This window comes from Pristiophorus japonicus, chromosome 8 (genome assembly GCF_044704955.1).
Source record: "Pristiophorus japonicus isolate sPriJap1 chromosome 8, sPriJap1.hap1, whole genome shotgun sequence".
Classification (NCBI taxonomy): Eukaryota; Metazoa; Chordata; class Chondrichthyes; family Pristiophoridae; genus Pristiophorus; species Pristiophorus japonicus.
In genome coordinates, this window is record NC_091984.1 from 64,125,886 (window position 1) to 64,151,468 (window position 25,583).

Here is a 25,583-nt window from a genome sequence, read left to right on the forward strand (position 1 = left end):
AGACTATGACAGTAAAATAGCACGCAATATAAAAACAAATAGCAAGAGTTTCTATAGGTATATAAAAAGGAAAAGAGTGGCTAAAGTAAATGTTGGTCCCTTAGAGGACAAAACCGAGGAATTAGTAATGGGAACATGGAGATGGCAGAAACTCTGAACAAATATTTTGTATCAGTTTTTACGGTAGAGGACACAAACAATATCCCAACAGTGGATAGATATGGGGGGGGAAGGAACCTAACACAATCACAATCACTAAGGAGGTGATATTCAGTAAGATAATGGGACTAAAGGCAGATAAATCCCCTGGACCTGATAGCTTGCATCCTAGGGTCTTAAGAGAAGCAGTGGCAGGGATTGTGGATGCATTGGTTGTAATTTACCAAAATTCCCTGGATTCTGGGGAGGTCCCAGAAGATTGGAAAGCTGCAAATGTAACGCCCCCTATTTAAAAAATGAGGCAGACAAAAAACGGGAAACTATAGACCAGTTAGCCTAATATCTGTGGTTGGGAAAATGTTGGAGCCCATTATTAAAGAAGCAGAGCAGGACATTTGGAAAAGCATAATTCGGTCAGACAGAGTCAGCATGAAGGAGAAGTCATGTTTGACAAATTTGCTGGAATTCTTTGAGGATGTAATGAACAGGGTGGATAAAGGGGAACCAGTGGATGTGGTGTATTTGGACTTCCAGAAGGCATTTGACAAGGTGCCACATAAAAGGTTACTGCACAAGATAAAAGTTCATGGGGTTGGGGGTAATATATTGGCATGGAAAGAGGATTGGCTAACTAACAGAGAACAAAGAGTCAGGATAAATGGTTCATTCTCGGATTGGCAATCAGTAACTAGTGGGGTGCCGCAGGGATCAGCGCTGGGACCCCAACTAGTTACAATCTATATTAACAACTTGGAAGAAGGGACCGAGTGTAGCATAGCCAAGTTTGCTGACAATACGAAGATGGGAGGAAAAGCCATGTGTGAGAAGGACACACAAAATCTGCAAAAGGACATAGACAGGCTAAGTGAGTGGGCAAAAATTTGGCAGATGGAGTATAATGTTGGAAAGAGTGAGGTCATGCACTTCGGCAGAAAAAAAATCAAAGCGCAAGTTGTTATTTAAATGGAGAAAAATTGCAAAGTGCTGCAGTACAGCGGGACCTGGGGATACTTGTGCATGAAACACAAAACGTTGGTATGCAGGTACACCATACCTGTATGCAGGATCAGGAAGGCTAATGGACTCTTGGCCTTTATTGCAAAGGGGATGGAGTATAAAAGCAGGGAAGTCTTACGACAGTTATACAGGGTATTGGTGAGGCCACATCTGGAATACTGCGTACAGTTTTGGTTTTCATATTTACGGAAGGATATACTTGTTTTGAAGGCAGTTCAGAGAAGGTTCACTAGGTTGATTCCAGAGATGAGGGGGTTGACTTATGAGGAAAGGTTGAGGAGGTTGGGCCTCTACTCATTGGAATTCAGAAGAATGAGGTGATCTTATCGAAGCGTAAAAGATTATGTGGGGGCTTGACAAGGTGGATGCAGAGAGGATGTTTCCACTGATGGGGGAGACTAGAACTAGAGGGTATAATCTTCGAATAAGGGGCCACTCATTTAAAACTGAGATGAGGAGGAATTTCTTCTCTGAGGGTTGTAAATGTATGGAATTCGCTGCCTCAGAGCTGTGGAAGCCGGGACATTGAATAAATTTAAGACGGAGATAGATAGTTTCTTAACCGTTATGGGGTTAAGAGGTTATGGGGAGCGGGCAGGGAAGTGGACCTGAGTCCATGATCGTATTAAATGGCGGAGCAGGCTCAAGGTGCCGTATGGCCTACTCCTGCTCCTATTTCTTATGTTCTTATCTTGCCCTTTTTTGAGCCAGATCTCCGTTGTTGCCATGACATCATATTCCCATGTGGCTATTTGCACCTACAGCTCATCAACCTTGTTTACTTTGCTATGTGCGTTCACATACATTCACTGTAAACCTATTTTAGACCATTCTGTGTTCTTAGTCTGACCCCACCTAATACATTATTATTTCTTACTTTAATGCTATATCTGTCTCTCCCAATCCTTTGTGACCTTTGTTTCTCCTATCTAATGCTGCATCCTGGTGACCATCCCCCTGCCAACTTTATTTAAACCTCCCCCAACAATGAAGCTGTTTTGGCAGCATGTGTATCGATCTATGTTGTCGACACTTTATTTGAGTTCTTTCAACAAATTAAAGTGAAGCTGGGTGCTTACATATACTAGTTTAAATCATTTATGTTTAATCTGAAAGCTGTTTTTTGCCCTAATGTATAATGTTTCTCACGCCTCTGCAGTTTTTCATACTACCTCACGCTACTGTTGTATTGCAAACATGGACCTCAGACTGGTATCTGTATAGTGCATTGCACAATGGTATACCCAAGTTAAATTTGCAAGTTGTGCCATGCTGCAGGTCACACTGAATGATGACGGAACACTGTAAATATGTTTTTGGATCCAAAAATCTGCTTCCTATGCAGGCAGGGGCAGTGCTTCTCTTGTAACCTTAAAGAAAGGCATAATAAGTTTCTAAACTTCTCAATTTCCAGTGGACTCACCAAGGGCCTTCAAAAATGAAATAAAAACAGAATCTGACGAAAGGTCATCAACCTGAAACGGTAACTCTGCTTCTCGCTCCACTGATGCTGCCTAACCTTCTGCGTATTTCAAGTATTCTATTTTTCTTTCAGATTTCCAGCATCTGCAGTAATTTGCTTTTGCCTTCAAAAACATTTGATACTGGGCTGGATTTATGCTACAACTGTTGGAAAGCCTTAGCAGTATGAAACTATTATGTAATCTTATAACTCTTGCCTTTAAAGCAATCCTGATTCAGACTGCCATTTTTTGATTGATGTGCATCTTAAAATGGCTTCTCACTGATGCAGAAGTAGTAGTTTAATGACAGCCTTAATTAACTTAAGGATAAAGTTTATTTTATTTCAATCCTGGTGTGACTAATGTTTTATAATATTTTTAAAATTTATCGTCAGGATTAAACCACTCCACTATATATCATGGATAATAGGACATGAAGGGAAAGGCAGTATCCTGTCCCTACTTCGGAGAAAGTAAGTACTAGGCATTATGAAGATTAAATTTTATAAGCACAGCAAAGATACTTTATAATGTATGCTAGATGGTTAACTTTTAGTGTTGGCCTTGCTCAAGCTCACTGCCTTGGAAAAGACAATCTGGCAATATGTAATGTGGTCCAATGGGCTTTTGGTTCCCATGTCAAAATTAATAAGCCATTGTTTTGCATCACAAAGCACTATGGCATAAAGCAAATTCCAAATCAATTTCCTGTGTTTCCGAAATGAGCATAGATGATGCCAATTTAAAAAAAAAAAGAGATCTTAAATTCAGTCACTTAAAGACGACAATTTAGTCCTGGGCTAAGAAACATAGAAAATAGGTGCAGGAACAGGCCATTCGGCCCTTTTGAGCCTGCACCACCATTCAATATGATCATGGCTGATCATGCAACTTCAGTACCCGACTCCTGCCTTCTCCCCATACCCCTTGATCCCTTTAGCCGTAAGGGCCACATCTAACTCCCTTTTGAATATATCCAACGAACTGCACTCTTTGATAGAGAATTCCATCGGTTCACAATTCTCTGGGTGAAAAAGTTTCTCCTCATCTCGGTCCTAGATAGCTTACCTCTTATCCTTAGACTGTGACCCCTGGTTCTGGACTTTCCCAACATCGGGAACATTCTCCCTGCATCTAACCTGTCCAATCCCATCAGAATTTTATATGTTTCTATGAGATCTCCTCTCATTCTTCTAAATTCCAGTGAATATAAGCCTAGTCGATCCAGTCTTTCTTCATATGTCAGTCCTGCCATCCTGGGAATCAGTCTGGTGAACCTTCGCTGCACTCCCTCAATAGCAAGAATGTCCTTCCTCAGATTCGGAGACCAAAACTGCACACAATACTCAAGGCCCTGTACAACTGCAATAAAGACCTCCCTGCTCCTATACTCAAATCCTCTCACTATGAAGGCCAACATACCATTTTCTTTCTTTACTGCCTGCTGTACCTGCATGCCTACTTTCAATGACTGATGTACCATGACACCCAGGTCTCGTTGCACCTCCCCTTTTACTAATCTGTCACCATTCAAATAATAATCTGCCTTCCTGTTTTTGCCACCAAATCTCGCACTTATCCACATTATACTGCATCTGGCATGCATTTGCCTACTCACCTAACCTATCCAAGTCATCCTGCAACCTCTTAGCACCCTCCTCACAGCTCACACTGCCACCCAGCTTAGTGTCATCTGCAAACTTGGAGATATTACATTCAATTCCTTCGTCTAAATCATTAATATATATTGTAAATAGCTGCGGTCCCAGCACTGAACCTTGCGGTACTCCACTAGTCACCGCCTGCCATTCTGAAAAGGACCCGTTTATCCCGACTCTCTGCTTCCTGTCTGCCAACCAGTTCTCTATCCACGTCAGTACATTACCCCCAATACCATGCGCTTTGATTTTGCACACTAATCTCTTGTGTGGGACCTTGTCAAAAGCCTTTTGAAAGTCCAAATGCACCATATCCACTGGTTCTCCCATATCCACTCTACTCGTTACATCTTCAAAAAAATTCCAGGAGATTTGTCAAGCATGTTTTCCCTTTCATAAATCCATGCTGGCTTGGACCAATCCTGTCACTGCTTTCCAAATGCGCTGCTATTGCATCTTTAATAATTGATTCCAGCATTTTCCCCACTACCGATGTCAGGCTAACCGGTCTAGAGACTAGTCATAAATTGTTTCGACTTTGTTTTGTAATTTGGCATTATGACATTGCATTTATATAGCGTCTTTAGCATAGCAAAACGTCCCAAGGTGCTTAACAAACGATATTAATAAAAACATTTTTGGCACCGAGCCACAAAGAGATATCAGAACAGATGACCAAAAGCTTTATCAAACAGATCGGTTTCAAGAAGCATCTTAAAGGTGGATAGAGAGGCTGAAGGGTTTAAGAAGGGAATTCCAGAGTTTAGGGCATAGATTAAATTGTTACAATGCAATATGTGGAAGCTAGTGAATTTTTACCTTTTTTCTTCCTCCTCCCCCCCCCCCCCCTCCCCCCCCAACCCCCTACCAACCTTCCCCAGTCCATGATTCTGAATTAATTTTTTTCCACTCCAAAGCACTGATTCTTTACATAAGAACATAAGAAATAGGAACAGGAGTAGGCCATACGGCCCCTCGAGCCTGCTCCGCCATTCAATAAGATCATGCCTGATCTGATCATGGACTCAGCTCCACTTCCCTGCCTGCTCCTCATAACCCCTTATCCCCTTATCGTTTAAGAAACTCTCCTATTTCTGTCTTAAATTTAAGAATCAATGTCCCAGCTTCCACAGCTCTGAGGCAGCGAATTCCACAGATTTACAACCCTCTGAGGGAAGAAATTTCTCCTTATCTCTTTTTAAATGGGCAGCCCCTTATTCTAAGATCATGCCCTCTAGTTCTAGTCACCCCCATCAGTGAAAACACCCTCTCTGCATCCACCTTATCAAGCCCCCTCATAATCTTATACATTTTGATAAGATCACCTCTCATTCATTCTTCTGTATTCCAATGAGTAGAGGCCCAACCTGCTCAACCTTTCCTCATAAGTCAACCCTTTCATCCCCTTCTCTGAACTGCCTCCAAAGCAAGTATATCCTTTTGTAAATATGAAAACCAAAACTGCATGCCATATTCCAGGTGTGGCCTTACCAATACCTTATATAGCTGTAGCAAGACTTCCCTGCTTTTATACTTCATCCCCTTTGCAATAAAGGCCACGATTCCGTTGGCCTTCCTGATCACTTGCTGTACCTGCATACTATTCTTTTGCGTTTCATGCACAAGTATCCCCAGGTCCTGCTTTACTGCAGCACTTGGCAATCTTTCTCCATTTAAATAATAACTTGCTCTTTGATTTTTTTTCTGCCAAAGTGCATGACCTCACACTTTCCAACATTATACTCCATCTGCCAAATTTTTGCCTACTCACTCAGCCTGTTTATGTCCTTTTGCAGATTTTTTGTGTCCTCCTCACGCATTGCTTTTCCTCCCATCTTTGTATCATCAGCAAACTTGGCTACGTTACACTCAGTCCTTTCTTCCAAGACGTTAATATAGATTGTAAATAGTTGGGGTCCCAGCACTGATCCCTGCGGTACCCCACTAGTTACTGGTTGCCAACCAGAGAATGAACCATTTCTCCTGACTCTTTGTTCTCTGTTAGTTAGCCAATCCTCTATCCAAGCTTAATATATTACCTCAACCTCGTGAACTTTTATCTTGTGCAGTGACCTTTTATGTGGCACCTTGTCAAATGCCTTCTGGAAGTCCAAATGCACCACATCCACTGGTTCCCCTTTATCCACCCTGTTCGCTTCATCCTCGAAGAATTCCAGCAAATTTGTCAAACATGACTTCCCCTTCATAAATTATGCTTTTCCAAATATCCTGCTACTGCTTCTTTAATAATGAACTCCAACATTTTCCCAGCCACAGATGTTAGGCTAACTGGTCTACAGTTTCCTGCTTTTTGTCTGCCTCCTTTTTTAAATAGGGGGTGTTACATTTGCAGTTTTCCAATCTGCTGGGACCTCCTCAGAATCCAGGGAATTTTGATAAATTACAACCAATGCATCCACAATCCCTGCCGCTACTTCTCTTAAGACCCTAGGATGCAAGCCATCAGGTCCGGGGGATTTATCTGCCTTTAGTCTCAGTATCTTACTGAGTACCACCTCCTGTGATTGTGTTAAGTTCCTCCCCCCCACCTCCCTGTAGCCCCTTGACTATCCACTCTTGGAATATTGTTAGTGACCTCTACCGTAAAGACTGATACAAAATATTTGTTCAGAATTTATGTTATCTTCATGTTCCCCATTACTAATTCCCTGGTCTTGTCCTCTAAGGGACCAACATTTACTTTAGCCACTCTTTTCCTTTTTATATACCTATAGAAACTCTTGCTATATGTTTTTATATTTCATGCTAATTTACTTTCATAGTCTATCTTCCCTTAATAATTTTTTAACTTGTTCTTTGCTGGCTTTTAAAAGCTTCCAAGTCTTTTTAAACACACTTTCTCCCCTTTTCTCCTGAAAATGCTGTTTTGTTGCTTGGATACCAGCAACACGCTAGTATTTCATTCAAGTAGCCATTCCTTCTGTGTGAGCCTCGGGAGGAATCTATTTGATTGTGGGGCACACCATGGCATAGGCCGATCATGATCATATTATATGTCCATGGTTGTGACTTTTCTGTAGGAATCACTGAACAGCAATTTGGAGCAAAACCTGGCAGTTTTTTCCCCCCCACCATAATGCAGAAATGATGGGTGGAATTTTAACCCACCAAAAAAGGTGGGTTTGCCTCCTGCCATAATGCAGAAATGATGGGGGTAATTCTAATCCCCAAAAAACAGGCACCTCCCCTCCAAATTTATTTTTCTCTCCTCCCCTTTTTGTGACTATTATACATTTGTGCTGTCTTATTACCATCCTGTTGAAACAATTTATTGCTATTTTCTTGTCATAGCCCTCAGATGACACAGCCCTCTTAAACAGCTCACTCCTTAGCCTTCTCTGTTCTAGTGAAAAAAGCTCTAAAGTTGGTCTTCATACTTAAACAAATATTTAGTGTTTGTCTTCACGGTAGAAGGCACAAAAAGCATACCAAAAATAGTGGGGAACCAAAGGGCTAATGAAAGTGTGGAACTTAAAAATAATTAATATAATTAGAGAAAAAGTTCTTGAGAAACTAATGGGGCTAAAAGCCAACGAATCTCTTGGACCCAATGGCCTACATCCTAAGGTTCGAAAAGAGGTGGCTGCAGAGATAGTAGGTGCATTGGCTGTAATCTTCCAAAATTCCCGAGATTCTCGAACAGTTCAAGAAAGGAGGGAGAGGAAAAATGGGGAACTACAGGCCAGTTAGCCGGACATCAGTCGTCAGGAAAATGCTGGAATCCATTATTAAGGAAGTAGTAACAGGGCACTTAGAAAATCATCATATGGTTAGGCAGAGTCAACATGTTTAACAAATTTATTCGAGATTTTTGAGGATGTAACTAGCAGGATAGATAAAGGGGAACCAGTGGATGTAGTATATTTGGATTTCCAAAAAAAGTATTGACAAGGTGCCACATAAAAGGTTGTTTAGCAAGATGAGAGCTAATGGGGTTGGGGGATAATATATTAGGGCCCAAGTTTTGAGCCGCGCCTAGAACGGCGCAGTCCCGACCTGGACGCTCGTTTTTCGCGCCACAAAGTGCGCCTAAAAAAACCTCCAGATTCTCCACCTCCCTGCAGGTCCTCTGGCCCTAGGCGCAGCGCAGCAGGAGCTGCAGGGGGCGGAGCCAGGTCCCTGCGCTGAAAACGGTGCCGGGACCTCCGCACATGCGCGCTACAGTGTGCACGCAAGTGCAGTAGCTCCAGGCGCCTGAAACTGTGTGGAAGGGGCCGAAGTACGCAGCCCCTAGCCCTGGCCGAATGGCCTCACTGGAGCTGCGTGCATAAGGCTCCTCCCACGGCCAGCTCCTTCCTCCCGACTCGACTCCCGCTTCCCGCCTCCGGACCGGACCCGACACCGACGTGACTCCCGCTCCCCCACCCCCCCCCCCCCCCCCCCCGGACTGGATCCGACCTGACCTCCCTCCCCCCGACCTGACCTCCCTCTCCCTCCCTCCCTCCTTCCCCCCGACCCGAACCGAACCGACCTCCCTCCCACCAACCCCCCCTCCCCCCGACCCGACCCGACCCGACCCAATGCCACCTACCTGTAAATCTGGTGCTGGGGACGAGCCCTGCCCGAAGTCTCGGGCCCGGCCCCGTTCAGCCTCCCTCCCCTTTTTCCTTCCCCCCGCCCCCATCTCCTTCTCTTCCCCCCCCCCCCCGCCCCACCCCACCCAATCTCCTCTTTCCCCCCCCCCAAACTCCTTTCGCCCCCCCCCCCCAAACTCCTTTCGCCCCCCCCCAAACTCCTTTCGCCCCCCCCAAACTCCTTTCGCCCCCCCCAAACTCCTTTCGCCCACCCCAAACTCCTTTCCCCCCCCCTCCAATCTCCTCCTTTCCCCCCCCTCCAATCTCCTTCTCTCCCCCCCCCCCAATCTCCCCTCCCCCCCCAAATCTCCCTCCTCCCCCAAATCTCCCTCCTCCCCCAAATCTCCCTCCCCCCCCAAATCTCCCTCCCCCCCAAATCTCCCTCCCCCCCAAATCTCCCTCCCCCCCAAATCTCCCTCCCCCCCAAATCTCCCTCCCCCCCAAATCTCCCTCCCCCCCAAATCTCCCTCCCCCCCAAATCTCCCTCCCCCCCAAATCTCCCTCCCCCCCAAATCTCCCTCCCCCCCAAATCTCCCTCCCCCCCAAATCTCCCTCCCCCCCCAAATCTCCCTCCCCCCCAAATCTCCCTCCCCCCCCAAATCTCCCTCCCCCCCCAAATCTCCCTCCCCCCCCAAATCTCCCTCCCCCCCCAAATCTCCCTCCCCCCCCAAATCTCCCTCCCCCCCCAAATCTCCCTCCCCCCCCAAATCTCCCTCCCCCCCCAAATCTCCCTCCCCCCCCAAATCTCCCTCCCCCCCAAATCTCCCTCCCCCCCAAATCTCCCTCCCCCCAAATCTCCCTCCCCCCCAAATCTCCCTCCCCCCCAAATCTCCCTCCCCCCCAAATCTCCCTCCCCCCCAAATCTCCCTCCCCCCCAAATCTCCCTCCCCCCCAAATCTCCCTCCCCCCCAAATCTCCCTCCCCCCCAAATCTCCCTCCCCCCCAAATCTCCCTCCCCCCCAAATCTCCCTCCCCCCCAAATCTCCCTCCCCCCCAAATCTCCCTCCCCCCCAAATCTCCCTCCCCCCAAATCTCCCTCCCCCCAAATCTCCCTCCCCCCCAAATCTCCCTCCCCCCCAAATCTCCCTCCCCCCCAAATCTCCCTCCCCCCCAAATCTCCCTCCCCCCCAAATCTCCCTCCCCCCCAAATCTCCCTCCCCCCAAATCTCCCTCCCCCCCAAATCTCCCTCCCCCCCAAATCTCCCTCCCCCCAAATCTCCCTCCCCCCCAAATCTCCCTCCCCCCCAAATCTCCCTCCCCCCCAAATCTCCCTCCCCCCCAAATCTCCCTCCCCCCCAAATCTCCCTCCCCCCCAAATCTCCCTCCCCCCCAAATCTCCCTCCCCCCCCAATCTCCCTCCCCCCCCCAATCTCCCTCCCCCCCCCAATCTCCCTCCCCCCCCCAATCTCCCTCCCCCCCCCCAATCTCCCTCCCCCCCCCAATCTCCCTCCCCCCCCCCAATCTCCCTCCCCCCCCAATCTCCCTCCCCCCCAATCTCCCTCCCCCCCCAATCTCCCTCCCCCCCAATCTCCCTCCCCCCCCAATCTCCCTCCCCCCCCAATCTCCCTCCCCCCCCCAATCTCCCTCCCCCCCCCAATCTCCCTCCCCCCCCCAATCTCCCTCCCCCCCCCAATCTCCCTCCCCCCCCCAATCTCCCTCCCCCCCCAATCTCCCTCCCCCCCCCAATCTCCCTCCCCCCCCAATCTCCCTCCCCCCCCCAATCTCCCTCCCCCCCCCCCAATCTCCCTCCCCCCCCCCCAATCTCCCTCCCCCCCCAATCTCCCTCCCCCCCCCCCAATCTCCCTCCCCCCCCCCAATCTCCCTCCCCCCCCCCAATCTCCCTCCCCCCCCCCAATCTCCCTCCCCCCCCCCCAATCTCCCTCCCCCCCCCCAATCTCCCTCCCCCCCCCCAATCTCCCTCCCCCCCCCCAATCTCCCTCCCCCCCCCAATCTCCCTCCCCCCCCCAATCTCCCTCCCCCCCCCCAATCTCCCTCCCCCCCCCAATCTCCCTCCCCCCCCCAATCTCCCTCCCCCCCCCAATCTCCCTCCCCCCCCCAATCTCCCTCCCCCCCCCAATCTCCCTCCCCCCCCCAATCTCCCTCCCCCCCCCAATCTCCCTCCCCCCCCCAATCTCCCTCCCCCCCCCCAATCTCCCTCCCCCCCCCCAATCTCCCTCCCCCCCCCAATCTCCCTCCCCCCCCCAATCTCCCTCCCCCCCCCAATCTCCCTCCCCCCCCCAATCTCCCTCCCCCCCCCAATCTCCCTCCCCCCCCCAATCTCCCTCCCCCCCCCAATCTCCCTCCCCCCCCCCAATCTCCCTCCCCCCCCAATCTCCTTCCCCCCCCAATCTCCCTTCCCCCCCCCCCAATCTCCCTTCCCCCCCCCCCAATCTCCCTTCCCCCCCCCCCAATCTCCCTTCCCCCCCCCCCAATCTCCCTTCCCCCCCCCCCAATCTCCCTTCCCCCCCCCCCAATCTCCCTCCCCCCCCCCCAATCTCCCTCCCCCCCCCCAATCTCCCTCCCCCCCCCCCAATCTCCCTCCCCCCCCCCCAATCTCCCTCCCCCCCCCCCCCCAATCTCCCTCCCCCCCCCCCCCCCAATCTCCCTCCCTTCCCCCCCCCCAATCTCCCTTCCCTTCCCTCCCCCAACACACACAGACAGATAGAGAGAGAGATAGAGACACTGACAGAGACACTGGGGGGCATCCCAGCATGCTGTTGGAGGGCTCCCGGTGCTGCAGCCGGTGAGTAGAAACTGTTTTATTTATTGATTTAAAAAAAATAAATTATTTCTTCTTAATTTTTTTTGATTGATTTATTGATGTATTTATCATTTATTATTGATGATGGCTCTTTATTTGTAAAACTGAAGTGTTTAATGTTTGTAAACTTCCCTTTTTAAACCCCCCCCCCCCCCCCCCCACCATTCCCTACGCCTGCTTTGTAACATAGAAACATAGAAAATAGGTGCAGGAGTAGGCCATTCGGCCCTTCGAGCCTGCACTACCATTCAATGAGTTCATGGCTGAACATGCAACTTCAGTACCCCATTCCTGCTTCCTCGCCATACCCCTTGATCCCCCTGTTCATATTGCCTGATTTTTGTGCAGTACTTCCTACGCCTGATTTTCTAAAGTGTAGACAAGGTTTTTTCGAGCGTACAAAAATCTTCACTTACTCCATTCTAAGTTAGTTTGGAGTAAGTTTTCACTCACGAAACTTTGAAATCAGGCGTAAGTGGCCGGACACGCCCCCTTTTGAAAAAAAAATTCTGTTCCAAAGTGAAACTCTTCTAACTGACTAGAACTGGAGCAAATTAAATGGGAGAATTCCGATTTCTAAGATACTCCGTTCTACACCAGTTGCTCCTAAAAATCAGGAGCAAATCATGGGGAAACTTGGGGCCTTAGAATGGATAGAGGATTGGTTAATGGACAGAAAGCAGGGAGTAGGGATAAATAGATCATTTTCAGGTTGGAAGTCTGTAACTAGTGGGGTGCCGCACGGATCAGTGCTGGGGCCTCCGCTATTTACAATTTATATTAATGACTTGGATGAAGGGACCGAGTGTAATGTATCTGATGATATAAAGCTAGGTGGGAAAGTAACCTGTGAGGTGGACACAAAGAGCCTGCAAAGGGGATATAGACAGGTTAAGTGAGGGTAATAATGAAGTATAATGTAGGGAAATGAGAGGTTATTCACTTTGGTAGGAATAATAGAAGAACACAATATTTTTTAAATGGTGAGAAATTATTAAATGTTGGTGTTCAGAAACATTTAGGTGTCCTCGTAGGGGTGGGGGGTGGCAGGTGGAAACGAATGCATGAATTGCAACAGTTATACATTCCTTTCTGGCACAAAAACACAAAAGGAAAAGTGGCCCAGCCATGCCTAACAAATTAAATTAAGGATAGTATTAGATCCACAGAGGAGTCATACAAAGTTGCCAGAAAAAGTAGCAAGCCTGAGGATTGGGAGCAGTTTAGGATTCAGCAAAAAAGGACCATGAGATTGATTAAGAGGGGAAAAATAGAGTGTGAGAGTAAACATGCAAGGAACATAAAAAATGACTGCAAAAGTTTCTATAAGTACATAAAAAGAAAAAGATTAGTGAAGACAAATGTAGGTCCTTTACAGTCAGAAACAGGAGAGTCTATAATGGGGAACAAGGAAATGGCAGAACAATTAAATAAATACTTCGGTTCTTTCTTCACGGAAGAGGGCACAAATAATGTCCCAGAAATGCTAGGGAACCAAAGGTCTAGTGAGCAAGAGGAATTAAAGGAAATTATTATTAGTAAGAAAATAGTGCTGGAGAAACTAATGGGACTGAAAGCCGATAAATCCCCAGGGCCTGCTAATCTGCATCCCAGAGTATTAAAAGAGGTAGCCATGGAAATAGTGGATGCATTGGTTGTCATCTTCCAAAATTCTATCGATTATGGAACAGTTCCTGCAGATGGGAGGGTGGAAAATGTAACCCTACTATTTCAAAAAGTAGGGCGAGAGAAATCTGGGAACTAGCCTAACAAAATAGTCATAGAAATTTACAGCACGGAAGGAGGCCATTTTGGCCCATTGTGTCTGTGCCGGCCAACAAAGAACTATCCAACCTAAACCCACTATCTCTCTCTCTCGGCCCCTCATAATTTTATACACCTCAGTAAAGTCTCCTCTCATCCTCCTCTGTTCCAAAGAAAACAAACAAAGCCTATCCAATCTTTCCTCATAGTTAATATTCTCCAGTTCAGTTAACATCCTCGTAAATGTTCTCTCTACCCACTCTAGTGCAGTCACATTTTCCTGTAATGTGGTGACCAGGACTGCAGAGCAGTACTCTAGCTTAATGAGTGTTTTATACATTTCAAGCATAACCTCCCTGCTCTTGTATTCTATGCCTCGGCTAATAAAGGCAAGTATTCCGTATGCCTTCTTAACCACCTCATCTACCTGGCCTGCTACCTTCAGGGATCTGTGGACATGCACTCGCTGGTCCCTTTGTTCCTCTATACTTCTCCGTATCCTACCATTTATTGTGTATTCCCTTGCCTTGTTAACCCTCCCCAAATGCATTACTGTACACTTCTCTGGATTGAATTCCATTTGCCACTGTTCTGCCCACCTGACCAGTTCATTGATATCTTCCTGCAATCTTCTTCATTATCAACCACACAGCCTATTTTAGTATCATCTGCAAACTTCTTAATCATACCCCCTACATTCAAGTCTAAATCATTGATATATACCACAAAAAGGAAGGAACATAAGGCTCAATTTTCCACATTTCAGGTTTTTAGCGCAGTTGAAGAGTTACGGATGATTTTTTTTTCATGCCCAACTGTGCCAAAAAAAATTGCAGGTTTCCCCATTTTAATTTGTGAATGTGGCCTGGCGCAGATTGTCCTTAAGCTATGTAGGTGGCGCTTAAGGTCTGAGCCAAAAAGAACAGGTTGCCAGGGTAACGAGGGACACACAGGGCTGAGGCTGGAAAGTGAAACATACAAAACATTCTGGCTAGCTCTCACAGCAACCTGCAGAAGCACCTTGCACATTACAGCTATTAAAGGCAGCAGCTTACCAACATGAAAATATGAAACAATCTTTGTGCCAAAAGTCTCTCCTGTAAACTGTAAGAATTGGAAAGGCCCCCCTCCCCTCGAGCCAGTGCCCGGTGCCGCTCCAAGCCCGGACCGAAAGGCCTCCTCCCCCACCCCATCTCCCCCCCCTCCGCCCGGAGTCAGTGTCGCTCCTTGCCCTGACTGAAATAGGCTGGTGCTGCAACAAGAGAGTGACTCAACCTGTCCAAACTAAAGTCAGTAATAGGGAAAATGCTTGTGTCTATTATAAACGATGTGAAAACAGGACACTTAGAAAATATCAATGGGATTAGACCAAAGTCAACATGGATTTATGAAAGGAAAATCGTATTTGACAAAACTACTGGAGTTTTTTGAGGATGTAACTGATAGAAATAGATAAGGGAGAACCAGTGGATGTAGTATATTTGGATTTTCAGAAGGCCTTAGATAAAGTCCCACATAAGAGGTTAGTGTGCTTGATTAAAGTACACAGAATTGGGGGTAATATACTGGCATGGATTGAAACTGACAGGAAACAGAGAGTAGGAATAACGGGTCTTTTTCGGGGTGGTGGGCAGTGACTAGTGGGGTACACAGGGATCAGTGCTTGGGACCCCAGCTATTCACAATATATATAAATGATTTGGATGAGGGAACCAAATGTAATATTGAAGTGTTGGCGGCGGCAGCCCGGTCCGTTTAGCCTCCGGCGCCCCCCACCCCGCCCCACATCCCCTCTTCCCCCCCCCCCCCCCACCCTTTCATTTCCCCCCCCCTTTCAGTCCTCCCCTTTCACACAGCCCCCCCCCCCTTTCACACAGCCCCCCGTCCTCTCCCTCTATTCCCCCCCCCCCTCCCCCAGGTCCGCCCGTCCTCTCGCTCTCTTCCTTTCTCCTCCCGTCCTCTCTCCGCCCCCCCCCCCCCCGTCAGTCCGTCCTCTCCCTCTCTTTTTTTCTCTTTCTCTCCCCCGCCCCCCCCCCCCCTCCTGTCCTCTCCCTCTCTTCCTCCCCCTCCCCCGCCGTCCTCTTCCTCTCTCACTCTTCCCCCCCTCCCCCTCCTCTCCCTCTCTCCGACTCCCCCCACCCCTTGCTGTCAGAGAGAGACACTGGGGGGGGGGGGGGGGGAAGGGGGAAGGGAGGGGGGGGGAGGAGGGAGTCTTCCTGTCCCGTCCCGTCCCGTCCCGTCCCATCCCAGTACGCTGTTGGAGTGCTCCCGTTGCAGCAGTAAGTGAGTAGATACTTAATTTTTTTATTTTTAAATTTTTTTTGATTCATTTTTTGATATATTTATTATTGATGATGGCTCTTTATTTCTAGGTGGTGTTTAATGTTTGTAAACCCCCCCTTCCCCTTCCGCGTCCCCCCCCCCCATCTCTCGTTCCCTACGCCTGATTTATAAGTGTAGGCAAGGTTTTTCTGAACGTACAAAAATCTACACTTACTCCATTCTAAGTTAGTTTGGAGTAAGTATTCGCTGCCTAAACTTGCAAAATAAGTGGCTGGACACGCCCCCTTTTGGAAAAAAATCTATTCTAAAATGAAACTATTCTAACTCACTAGAACTGGAGCAAACTAAATGCCGAGAATTGCAATTTCTAAGATACTCCATTCTAAACTAGTTGCTCCAAACAAAATAGGAGCAACTCAGGCCAAAACTTGAGCCCATGGTGTTGAGATAGAGAATCAGCCATGATCATATTGAATGGCGGTGCAGGCTCGAAGGGCCGAATGGCCTGCTCCTGCTCCTATTTTCGATGTTTCTATGTACAGGAAATGCCGAGTTAGCATGCAGGTACAGCAAGCAATTAAAATGGCAAAGGCATGTTTGCTTTGATTGCTAGGGGGTTGGATACAAGAGTAAGGAAGTCTTGCTGCAAATGTACAGGGCTTTGGTGAGACCACACCTGGAGTACTGTGCACAGTATTGGTCTCTATATCTGAGAAAGATATAGAGACGGTGCAACAAAGGTTCACTAGATTGATTCCTGGGATGAGCGGGTTGTCCTATAAGGACAGATTGAGTAGATTGGGCCTATACTCTCTGGTATGAGAGATGATCTCAATGAAACATACAATTCTGAGGGGGATTGACAGGGTAGGTGCTGAGAGGTTGTTTCCCTTGTCTGGAGAGTCTAGAACTAGGGGGCACAGTCTCATGATTAAGGGTCGGCCATTTAAGACCGAGATGAGGAGTAATTTCTTCACTGAGGGTTGTGATGCTTTAGAATTCTCTACCCCCAAAAGGCTGTAGATGCTGAATTGTTGAGTATATTTAAGGCTGAAATAGATAGATTTTTGGACTCGAGGGGAATCGAGAGATATAGAGATCGAGCGGAAAAGTGGAGTTGGGGTTGAAGATCAGCCATGATATTGAATGGCTGAGTAGGCTAGAGGGTCTGTATGGCATACTCATGCTCCTAATTCTTATGTTCTTGTCTTATAACTGTGACCACAGATCCTTGCTTACATTCTAGCAAATCTACCATTCACCTTTCCCATTGCTTTTTACTTCTTCCTATAATGGGACGCCTAGAACTGTGCACAATACTCCAACCCCAGCCTAACTTGTACAAATTCAACATTGCTTCCTTGCTTTTATACTTTGTACTTCTAGATGCAAAACCAAGGCTTTTGTTTGCCTTTATGGCTTTTTCTACTTGTACTGCCAGCTTTGGACCTGAGTCCATGGTCGGATCAGCCATGAGCGTATTGAATGGTGGAGCAGGTTCGAGGGGCTGTATGGCCTACTCCTACTCTTATATTCTTATGTTCTTTGATGATCTGTGCGTCTGTACACCAAGGTTCTCCTTGTCAAATAAAATCTTGGCACTTGAGCTGTATTTCTTTTCTCTATTCCTGGATGTGTGAAGGGTAGGTTATGTCTGACTAATGTAGTTGAATTTTTTGTGGAGATCACTGACATGGTTGATGGTGGATTGTCTGTGGATTTGTGCGCATGAATTGGAGATAACCTTGTGACATGGGTTGGTAATTGGTTAGGAGGTAGGAATGAATGGAATGTATTCTGAGTGGCAGGATGTGACATGGGATTGTTGTCCAGGAATCTGTACTAGGGCCTCTGCTTTTCAATATATATGAATAACTAGACCACACTCAAAAAGAGACTAGCTGTGAGACATGTAACTGAGCAAATTACACAGTTGGTGTTTGTTTTAAAATGGCTTGGTTCCTTAAGCATTACAGACAACCAATGAAATTTGCAACAGTTGTATTACTTAAGCTTTGGACAAGATTCCAGCTGTAGTTAATGGCTCACATTTTGCCTCCGACCCGCAAAAAATCTATGAATTTACCTGATGGTCTGGGAGGTTCGGTGACTTGTGGTCCTGGACCTCTACACGTAGGCCTGCGTAGAGGCTCGTGTATCCCAGGAGTGCAGGTGTTTTGCAAACGCCCCTGGGGTCACATGGGACAGCCCAACCAATGAAAGTAGGGCGAATCCTTATTCATACTTGTGGTGAGTTCCAATTCTGTGGAGCTGCCATAAGTATGAATGGGAACACCCCCCAAAATACACACACACATTAAATAAATTTTAAAAACACATTACATATTTAAAATTAATTAAAATACAGGGCTAAAAATAAAACTTAATGGACAGTTTTTATTATATAAATGCGTGATAACATTTATTTTTCTCTTTTTCAAAGCTCTTCGCATTAAAAGCAGGCCGTAAGAATTTCAAGGACATTCGCTGGGCAGAAGTTAGGCAAATAGTCGAACTCTCCGCCCAAGGAGGTCCTTTACTGTCAGATGCGTGCGATTTGTCAATCGCAAGTTCCGGGTTTGGGCTCATGCGCAGTGCATGCTTAAACCAGGAACTTTGGCGCATGCACACCTCATAGGAGCCGCCAATTCAGTCACAATATTTTGAAACGTATGACCAGTGACTGAATTAAGAGAACCTCTACAAAGCCAAAACAAGGCAGAACTGCATTTTCATTGCTGTACCAGTATAAAAGCCAGAGAAAGATGCGGGAGGCGTTACAACGCCATTCCTATGTCACTTAAATATAATGTAGCTGCCACTCTCTTCCTGCACTAAGGCCCGGTGGAGACCCAAGATTACCAGTCTCCATCACTATAGTGTATTGTGTCCTGTGAACTGGTGCACATGGAGTACCACTGATTCAGACATTGGGCTCATTTCCTTGCTGAAATAATTTTTGTTATGTATTTGTTCTCCATATATACAAGTAAATATTTTTCTAGTTGTTTAGCTCTTGCCTTATTTGGAGGAAATGGTGAAACTGGATTTGAACAAAATTCAACATATTCCATGTTCAACATCTCCATTACGTTAACTGATGATGGCTATCAGCAGTTCTATGAGGTAAGTAGTAATTGTTTATCCATCCATATTCATTCATTTCTCTGAGGCTTGCAAAATGTTTTACTCTTTGGTCCTACTAATTGGGATTATTTTGAATAATCCCCTTATTTACACTTTCAAAGCAAATTATTCTTGTTGCCAATTTACGAACATTACGTGCCAATTGAATATGTTTACTGTATAATGACAATCGTCTTGTTTTCAATATAGGTTGCACATGTAGTGTTTCAGTATATGAAAATGCTACAAGATCTTGGTCCTCAAGAAAGGTATTTATTTTAGTTGTGTGTGCCTTTTATATTTTTGCTCAAGAAACATTCACAGAAAACCTTATTTGCCATTGAGATTTGCTCAGATATATAAGCTGCACAGGTGAAATAGAAAATAAAGTGCAGTGTGCAAGTTTCCACTAATCTTTTTCTGCCTTTCCTGAAACCGCTGACTCATGCTAGGGTACCGTTCGCAGTTGCTGGCAACCCTCTGGTACCTCCCCCAAGTCAGTCTTGAGACGAGCATTGGTGTGAGGCTCAATCATGGAGGATGGGGAAGGGAATTACAAGATGGTTACAAATGAGGAATCCCACTCGCCCATCCTGCTTCATTCATCAAAAGAAAACAGATGTCTTTGTGCCACCCCCCCCCCCCCAGAATTCACCTGTTCCTTAAATAATTTCAGGGGTTTTTTCTTCCACTAGCCTACTCAGAAATTTGAGGAGTATTGATCACTGTTTTTGTGAAGAAGAGCTTCCTGACATCAATCCTAAATTTGCTATTTGTCAGCTTGACCTTGTTCTACCCATGCTCTAATATCATGGTTTAATTTGAAGTAAAGTTCTAGATTTTTCTTTTCTATCCCATTTACCATCTTGTATGATTGAGTTTCAGTTGCCTTCCAACGCAAAATAGCTAGAATCCATCATAATTCAAGCTTCTGACCATAGAATATTAGAATATTACAGCACCAAAGGAGGCCATTCAGCTCATCCTGTCTATGCCAGCCGAAAAAGAGCTATCCAGCCTAATCCCACTTTCCAACTTTTGGTCCATAGCCTTGTAGATTACGGAATTTCAAGTGCATATCCAAGTACTTTTTAAATGCAATGAGGGTTTCTGCCTCCACCACCCTTCCAGGCAGTAAGTTCCAGACCCCCACCACCCTCCTCAACTCCCCTCTAATCCTTCTACTAATTATTTTAAATCTATGCCCCCTGGCTATTGACCTCTCTACTAAGGGAAATAGGTCCTTCCTATCCACTCTATCTAGGTCCTCATAACTTCAAACACATCATGTTGGGCATGACATCCAAGTCCAATTTTGTACTTTCCTGAAATCCACATACTATTCAGCAGAGGGTAGCAATTAAGAACGATAACCATGGCTCTTATTTCCCTTCCCATGTCCAGGGGCACTTATAGTTCTCTAACTCAGTATGGTCAGAAAATTGAGCCTAAAACTTGCTGGTCGATGCTGTTTAGTACCACATTAGGAACTGCCAAAATCCACTAAGCCATTAGGGCTACTTTATTTTGTGTTCCAAGGAGTAATAACTAAATGTGTTAAATTACACTACGGTATATTTCCACAGAATTTATAGAGAGATTCAGAAGATTGAAGATAATGAATTCCATTACCAGGAACAGGTATACATTGTGCTACTTCCTTTCCCTTTCTCTTCTTCCGCTCTCTCTAATTTTCTACTAATTGATTAGCAAGATATTTCAATAGAGCTATGGTATTGATTTGTTTGATATTCTTTCCTTAGACTGATCCCATTGATTTTGTAGAAAATGTTTGCGAAAATATGCAGCTTTTCAAAAAAGAAGATTTCCTTACTGGAGACCAGTTACTGTTTGAGTACAAGCCAGAGGTGAATGATGTGGAGTTTATTGTTACATTATGTAATACAAACTGTGCTGTGGAAGTTACTTGCTATTGGGAGAATTCACCTTCATTAGTTTTGCATCATTATGCCTTAATATTATTTACGTTGGTGAGATTCAAAAATACCTTAACTGTACTACATCTGTGAAACCTCTGAAAAGCATTCCTTGAATTTGGCACGAGTGCGGTATGGGGTGAGGCAATACGATTGTTCCACCCTCCCAAGCAGCAGTAGTTTCAATAACTTTGGCAACATCTTCCAAATGAATTCTATATACATAAAGAGGGTACACATTAAATATCAGTATATAGAAAAGACCCTGAGCATTGTGAGCCTACTAACTCTTGACTGTTACAGGTGCATGTGATGTCCAGACCAACTGTCATGAGGGGTATATTTTGTTTACACCATTGTGTAGGCACCTTTCTCTTTGTCTTTCCTCATGCCCATTGTATGTAAATTAATGTAATATTCCTTTTGATATTGTATTTGAAATCATTTGGAACAAGTGGTGTATGCGGTGTATTTACTGTTCTGGATGTTGAAGAAGTTTCAAATTTCTTCAGGAAGAACTCTAGTTGGAAATGATCCATTTCTTGAGAAGGGAAGTCTGGGGGGAGTACCTTCAAACAAAGAACTCCTCCGGCTTGTTCATCTACCTGTTGGGAGATAACTTAAGCAGAAGATTTTCTTTTATAGAAGTAGTATGATTTTGGGTCTCCACTTGCTTCGCGAGGTCCTCTAATGACTTAGATTATTGCGGCCACGTGGACACATCATGAAGCAACACGATTACTATTAATTAGAGCTTGTACTTGGGAGTCCATCCAGGGGCACCTGACCTATAAAAAGCACTGTCAGCAGTATTCGACTGCCTGTGATTGTTCTGGGGTTAGTGGCTAGCTGGTGTGAAGCAGTAGGGAGAGAGAGATTAGGGGAAGAGTATTTGTGCAGAAAAAATTCCTTCTTTTTTTCATTGCTTTTTTTTGCCTCCTAGTGATAGAGGAGGAGCTTGTCTTTGCTTGGTGTTTTCCCACAGCTGTGGCTGAGATTGGAAACTATGTGGAGTTGGGGATATCGGATCTCTGCGTTCCATCACAGCATGTTGGTGCTCCAGACTGCTGATTGCTGTCCTAGGATCTTTCAAATATTTTTAAATTGGTGCATTGTGAATTTTATTTCAAAATAATGTTTCATGGTGTGTACATGCAAATTAGAATGGGTATGATTTCTACTTGTCAATTGAAAAGAATCAGCTAAAGTATGGAAAGCACGCACTTAAATTTTTTTCTGATAGTTTTTCCAATATCCATCATCATCATCATCATCATAGGCAGTCCCTCGGAATCGAGGAAGACTTTCTTCCACTCTTAACATGAGTTCTTGGGTGGCTGTACAGTCCAATACGAAAACCACCGTTTCTGTCACAGGTGGGACAGATAGTCGTTGAAGGAAGGAACGGGTGGGACTGGTTTGCCGCATGCTCTTTCCGCAGCCTGTGCTTGATTTCTTCATGCTCTCGGTATCGAGATTTGAGGTGCTCAGCGCCCTCCCAGGTATCAGTGGGGATGTTGCACTTTATCAGGGAGGCTTTGATGGTATCCCTGTAACGTTTCCTCTGCCCATCTTTGGCTCGTTTGTCGTGAAGGAGTTCCGAGTAGAGCGCTTGCTTTGGGAGTCTCGTGCCTGGCATGCGAACTATGTGTCCTGCCCAGCGGAGCTGATCAAGTGTGGTCAGTGCTTCAATGCTGGGGATGTTGGCCTGGTCGAGGACGCTAATGTTGATGTGTCTGTCCTCCCAGGGGATTTGTATGATCTTGCGGAGACATCTTTGGTGGTATTTCTCCAGCGACTTGAGGTGGCTACTATACATGGTCCATGTTTCTGAGCCATACAGGAGGGGTGGGTATTACTACAGCCCTGTAGACCATGAGCTTGGTGACAGTTTTGAGGGCCTGGTCTTCAAACACTCTTTTCCGAAGGCTACACTGGCGCACTGGAGGCGGTGTTGGATCTCGTCGTCAATGCCTGCTCGTGTTGATAGGAGGCTCCCGAGATAAGATAAGGAATAAATTATTGAATGTTAGAAATTGAAGTGTCTTATCAAGCCTCTCCGAAGCATCCCAGATGGCTTTGATTAATTACTTTGAAATGCTGTTATGTTGTTACGTAGGTGAACTATCTCTTAATTTCTTGTAGATTCTGTCTCTATTTTTGATAGTTAAGTGGAAGAGTTTATGTTTATATATTTTTTTCAGGTGATTGCTGCTGCATTTTCCCTCCTCACCCCACAAAAAGCAAATCTGACTCTCCTTTCTCCCAACAACGAAGGGAATTGTAATCTAACAGAGCAGTGGTTTGGGACTTCATATGATGTTGAAGGTAAAGTGGCCAGTGAAAGGACTGGCTTTATGGCACCTGTAGAACTGCCCCATAGCAAGGATTCAGTTCCTTCGTCTGGAAGGCTGGAAACTTGAGGAAATAAAGAAAGTGAACAGTCTTATTGTATGTGGGGTTGGAGGCAGTAGAATTTGAACAAATGTAGACTGGAGATGGGAAGATGTTAGAACAATCTGTTTAGACCATGGTTTTACAATATACATTTCAGCTGAGTGGAATTTTTCATAAAATCGCAAGATAATTGTAGATGAAGAAGACCATTCAGTTAAAGTCGTCCCATTGGAGCATCCAGTTATTCTAGTTTTCTCTTTTATAACTTGTATGTAGGGCTTTTATCATCATAGGCGGTCCCTTGTATTGAGGATGACCCGCTTCCATGCCAAAAAGGGATGAGTTCACAGGTGTTTCAATGAAGGACCTAATATTCCGGATCCCGAACTACATCCTGAAGGGTGGAAGGTGCCTGTGCGTGGATTTTTTTAACGTGTGGTGGCCGTTGCACACCAGCTTGACAGAGCTAGGTCTTGATCCAGTGGCAAGGATTAACCAGGACAACTGGAGACCAGCTCTGCTGCACAGACCTAGTGCACACACATATCAGTGTGGGCCGGCCCGTGCTGCCATGTAGGGCTTTATGCCATAATGGTTCCACAAACAGCTTAGCATCCACGAAATACGATAATGTGCTGAACAACTTTATGCCTGACAGTCTCTGTATATGTTTGACTTGAGGCTAGATTTTCACAGCAGTATATCATATTTTAGATCTGGTAATGAGATAGGATTAATTAATGATCTCATAGTAAAGGATCCTCTAGGGAAGAGTGATCATAGCATAATAGAATTTCAAATTCAGTTTGAGGGTGAGAAACTTGGGCCTCAAACTAGTGTCCTGAACTTAAATAAAGGCAATTACAAAGGTATGAGGACAGAGTTGGCTAAAGTGGACTGGGAAAATCGATTAAAGGGTAAGATGGTAGATAAGCAGTAGCAGACATTTAAGGAGCTATTTCATAATTCTCAGCAAAGATATATTCCAGTGAGGAAAAAGACTCTGAGAAGGATGAACCATCCATGGCTAACTAAGGAAGTTAAGGTTGGTATCAAATTGAAAACGAAGGCATACAATGTTGCGAAGATTAGTGGTAAAAACCAGCAAAGGACGAATGAAAAAGTAATAGAGAAGATAGATTGAGAATGAACTAGCAAGAAATATAAAAACAGAGTAAGACCATCTACAGATATATAAAAAGGAAGAGAGTAGCTAAAGTAAATGTTGGTCTCTTAGAGGATGAGACTGGGGGAATTAATAATGGGGAACAGGGAAATGGCAGAGACTTTGAACAAATATTTTGTATCAGTCTTAATGGAAGAAGACACTAAAAGCATCTCAACAATAATAGATAATCAATGGGCTATAGGGAGGGAGGAGCTTAAAACAATCGCTATCACTAGAGAAAAAGTACTAAGCAAACTAATGGGATTAAAGATGGACAAGTCCCCTGGACCTGATGGCCTGCATCCTAGGGTCTTAAAAGAAGTGGCTGCAGAGATAGTGAATGCATTGGTTTCAGGAGAGGTCCCAGTGGATTGGAAAATTGCACATTTAACGCCCCTATTAGAAGGGAGGGAGACAGAAAGCAGGACACTATAGACCAGTTAGCCTAACATTTGTCCTTGGGGGAAAATGCTAGAGTCCATTATTAAGTAGCAAGACATTTAGAAAACCATAATGCAATCAAGCAGTCAGCATGGTTTTATGAAGGGGAAATCATGTTTGGCAAATTTGCCAGAGTTCTTTGAGGATGTAACGAGCAGAATGGATAAAGGGGAACCAGTAGATGTAGTGTATTTGGATTTCTATAAGGCATTCGATAAAGTGCCACATAACAGGTTACTGCACCAGATAAGAGCTCACGGGGTTGGGGGTGGAGTTTAGAAGAATGAGGTAATCTTATTGAAACATAAGATTCTGAGGGGGCTTGATAGGGTAGAAGCAGAGAAGAGGATGTTCCCTTCGTGGGGAATCGAGAACTAAGGGGTATAGTTTCAGAATAAGGGATTGCCCATTTAAAACGGAAATGATGAAGAATTTCTTCTCTGAGGATCGTGAATCTTTGGAATTCTCTATTCCAGAGAGCTGTGAAGGCTGGGTCATTGAATATATAAGGTGGAAAAAACAGATTTTTGAACAATAGTTGAGTCAAGGGTTATGGGGAATGGGCAGGAAAGTGTAGTTGAGGCCAAGATCAGATCAGACATGATCTTATTGAATGGCGGAGCAGGCTCGAGGGGCTGAATGGCCTCCCATTTCTTATGCTATGTTCTTGTATAACTGTCTGGAGCTGCTTTATCTCCGCGGATGAGAACATTTGTATAATTGAGCAAATTTAAAGAATCAAAAATGCTGGTTTTGCCAATATGTTAAATAATAAAACACCATTGTGTATATATACTATATTTATAAATGTTAT

The 25,583-nt window shown here is 45.4% G+C and overlaps 1 protein-coding gene across 1 annotated transcript in view; it reads left to right on the forward strand.

The window, feature by feature from the left end:
- LOC139268556 (nardilysin-like) overlaps positions 1-25,583 on the forward strand; it is a 125,607-nt gene that overhangs the window by 43,506 nt on the left and 56,518 nt on the right. The window contains exons 11-16 of the mRNA XM_070886874.1: positions 3,035-3,112; positions 18,706-18,826; positions 19,037-19,095; positions 20,413-20,467; positions 20,590-20,694; positions 22,968-23,091. Coding sequence (XP_070742975.1) covers positions 3,035-3,112; positions 18,706-18,826; positions 19,037-19,095; positions 20,413-20,467; positions 20,590-20,694; positions 22,968-23,091 — 542 coding nt within the window. The remainder of the gene's footprint in view (positions 1-3,034; positions 3,113-18,705; positions 18,827-19,036; positions 19,096-20,412; positions 20,468-20,589; positions 20,695-22,967; positions 23,092-25,583) is intronic.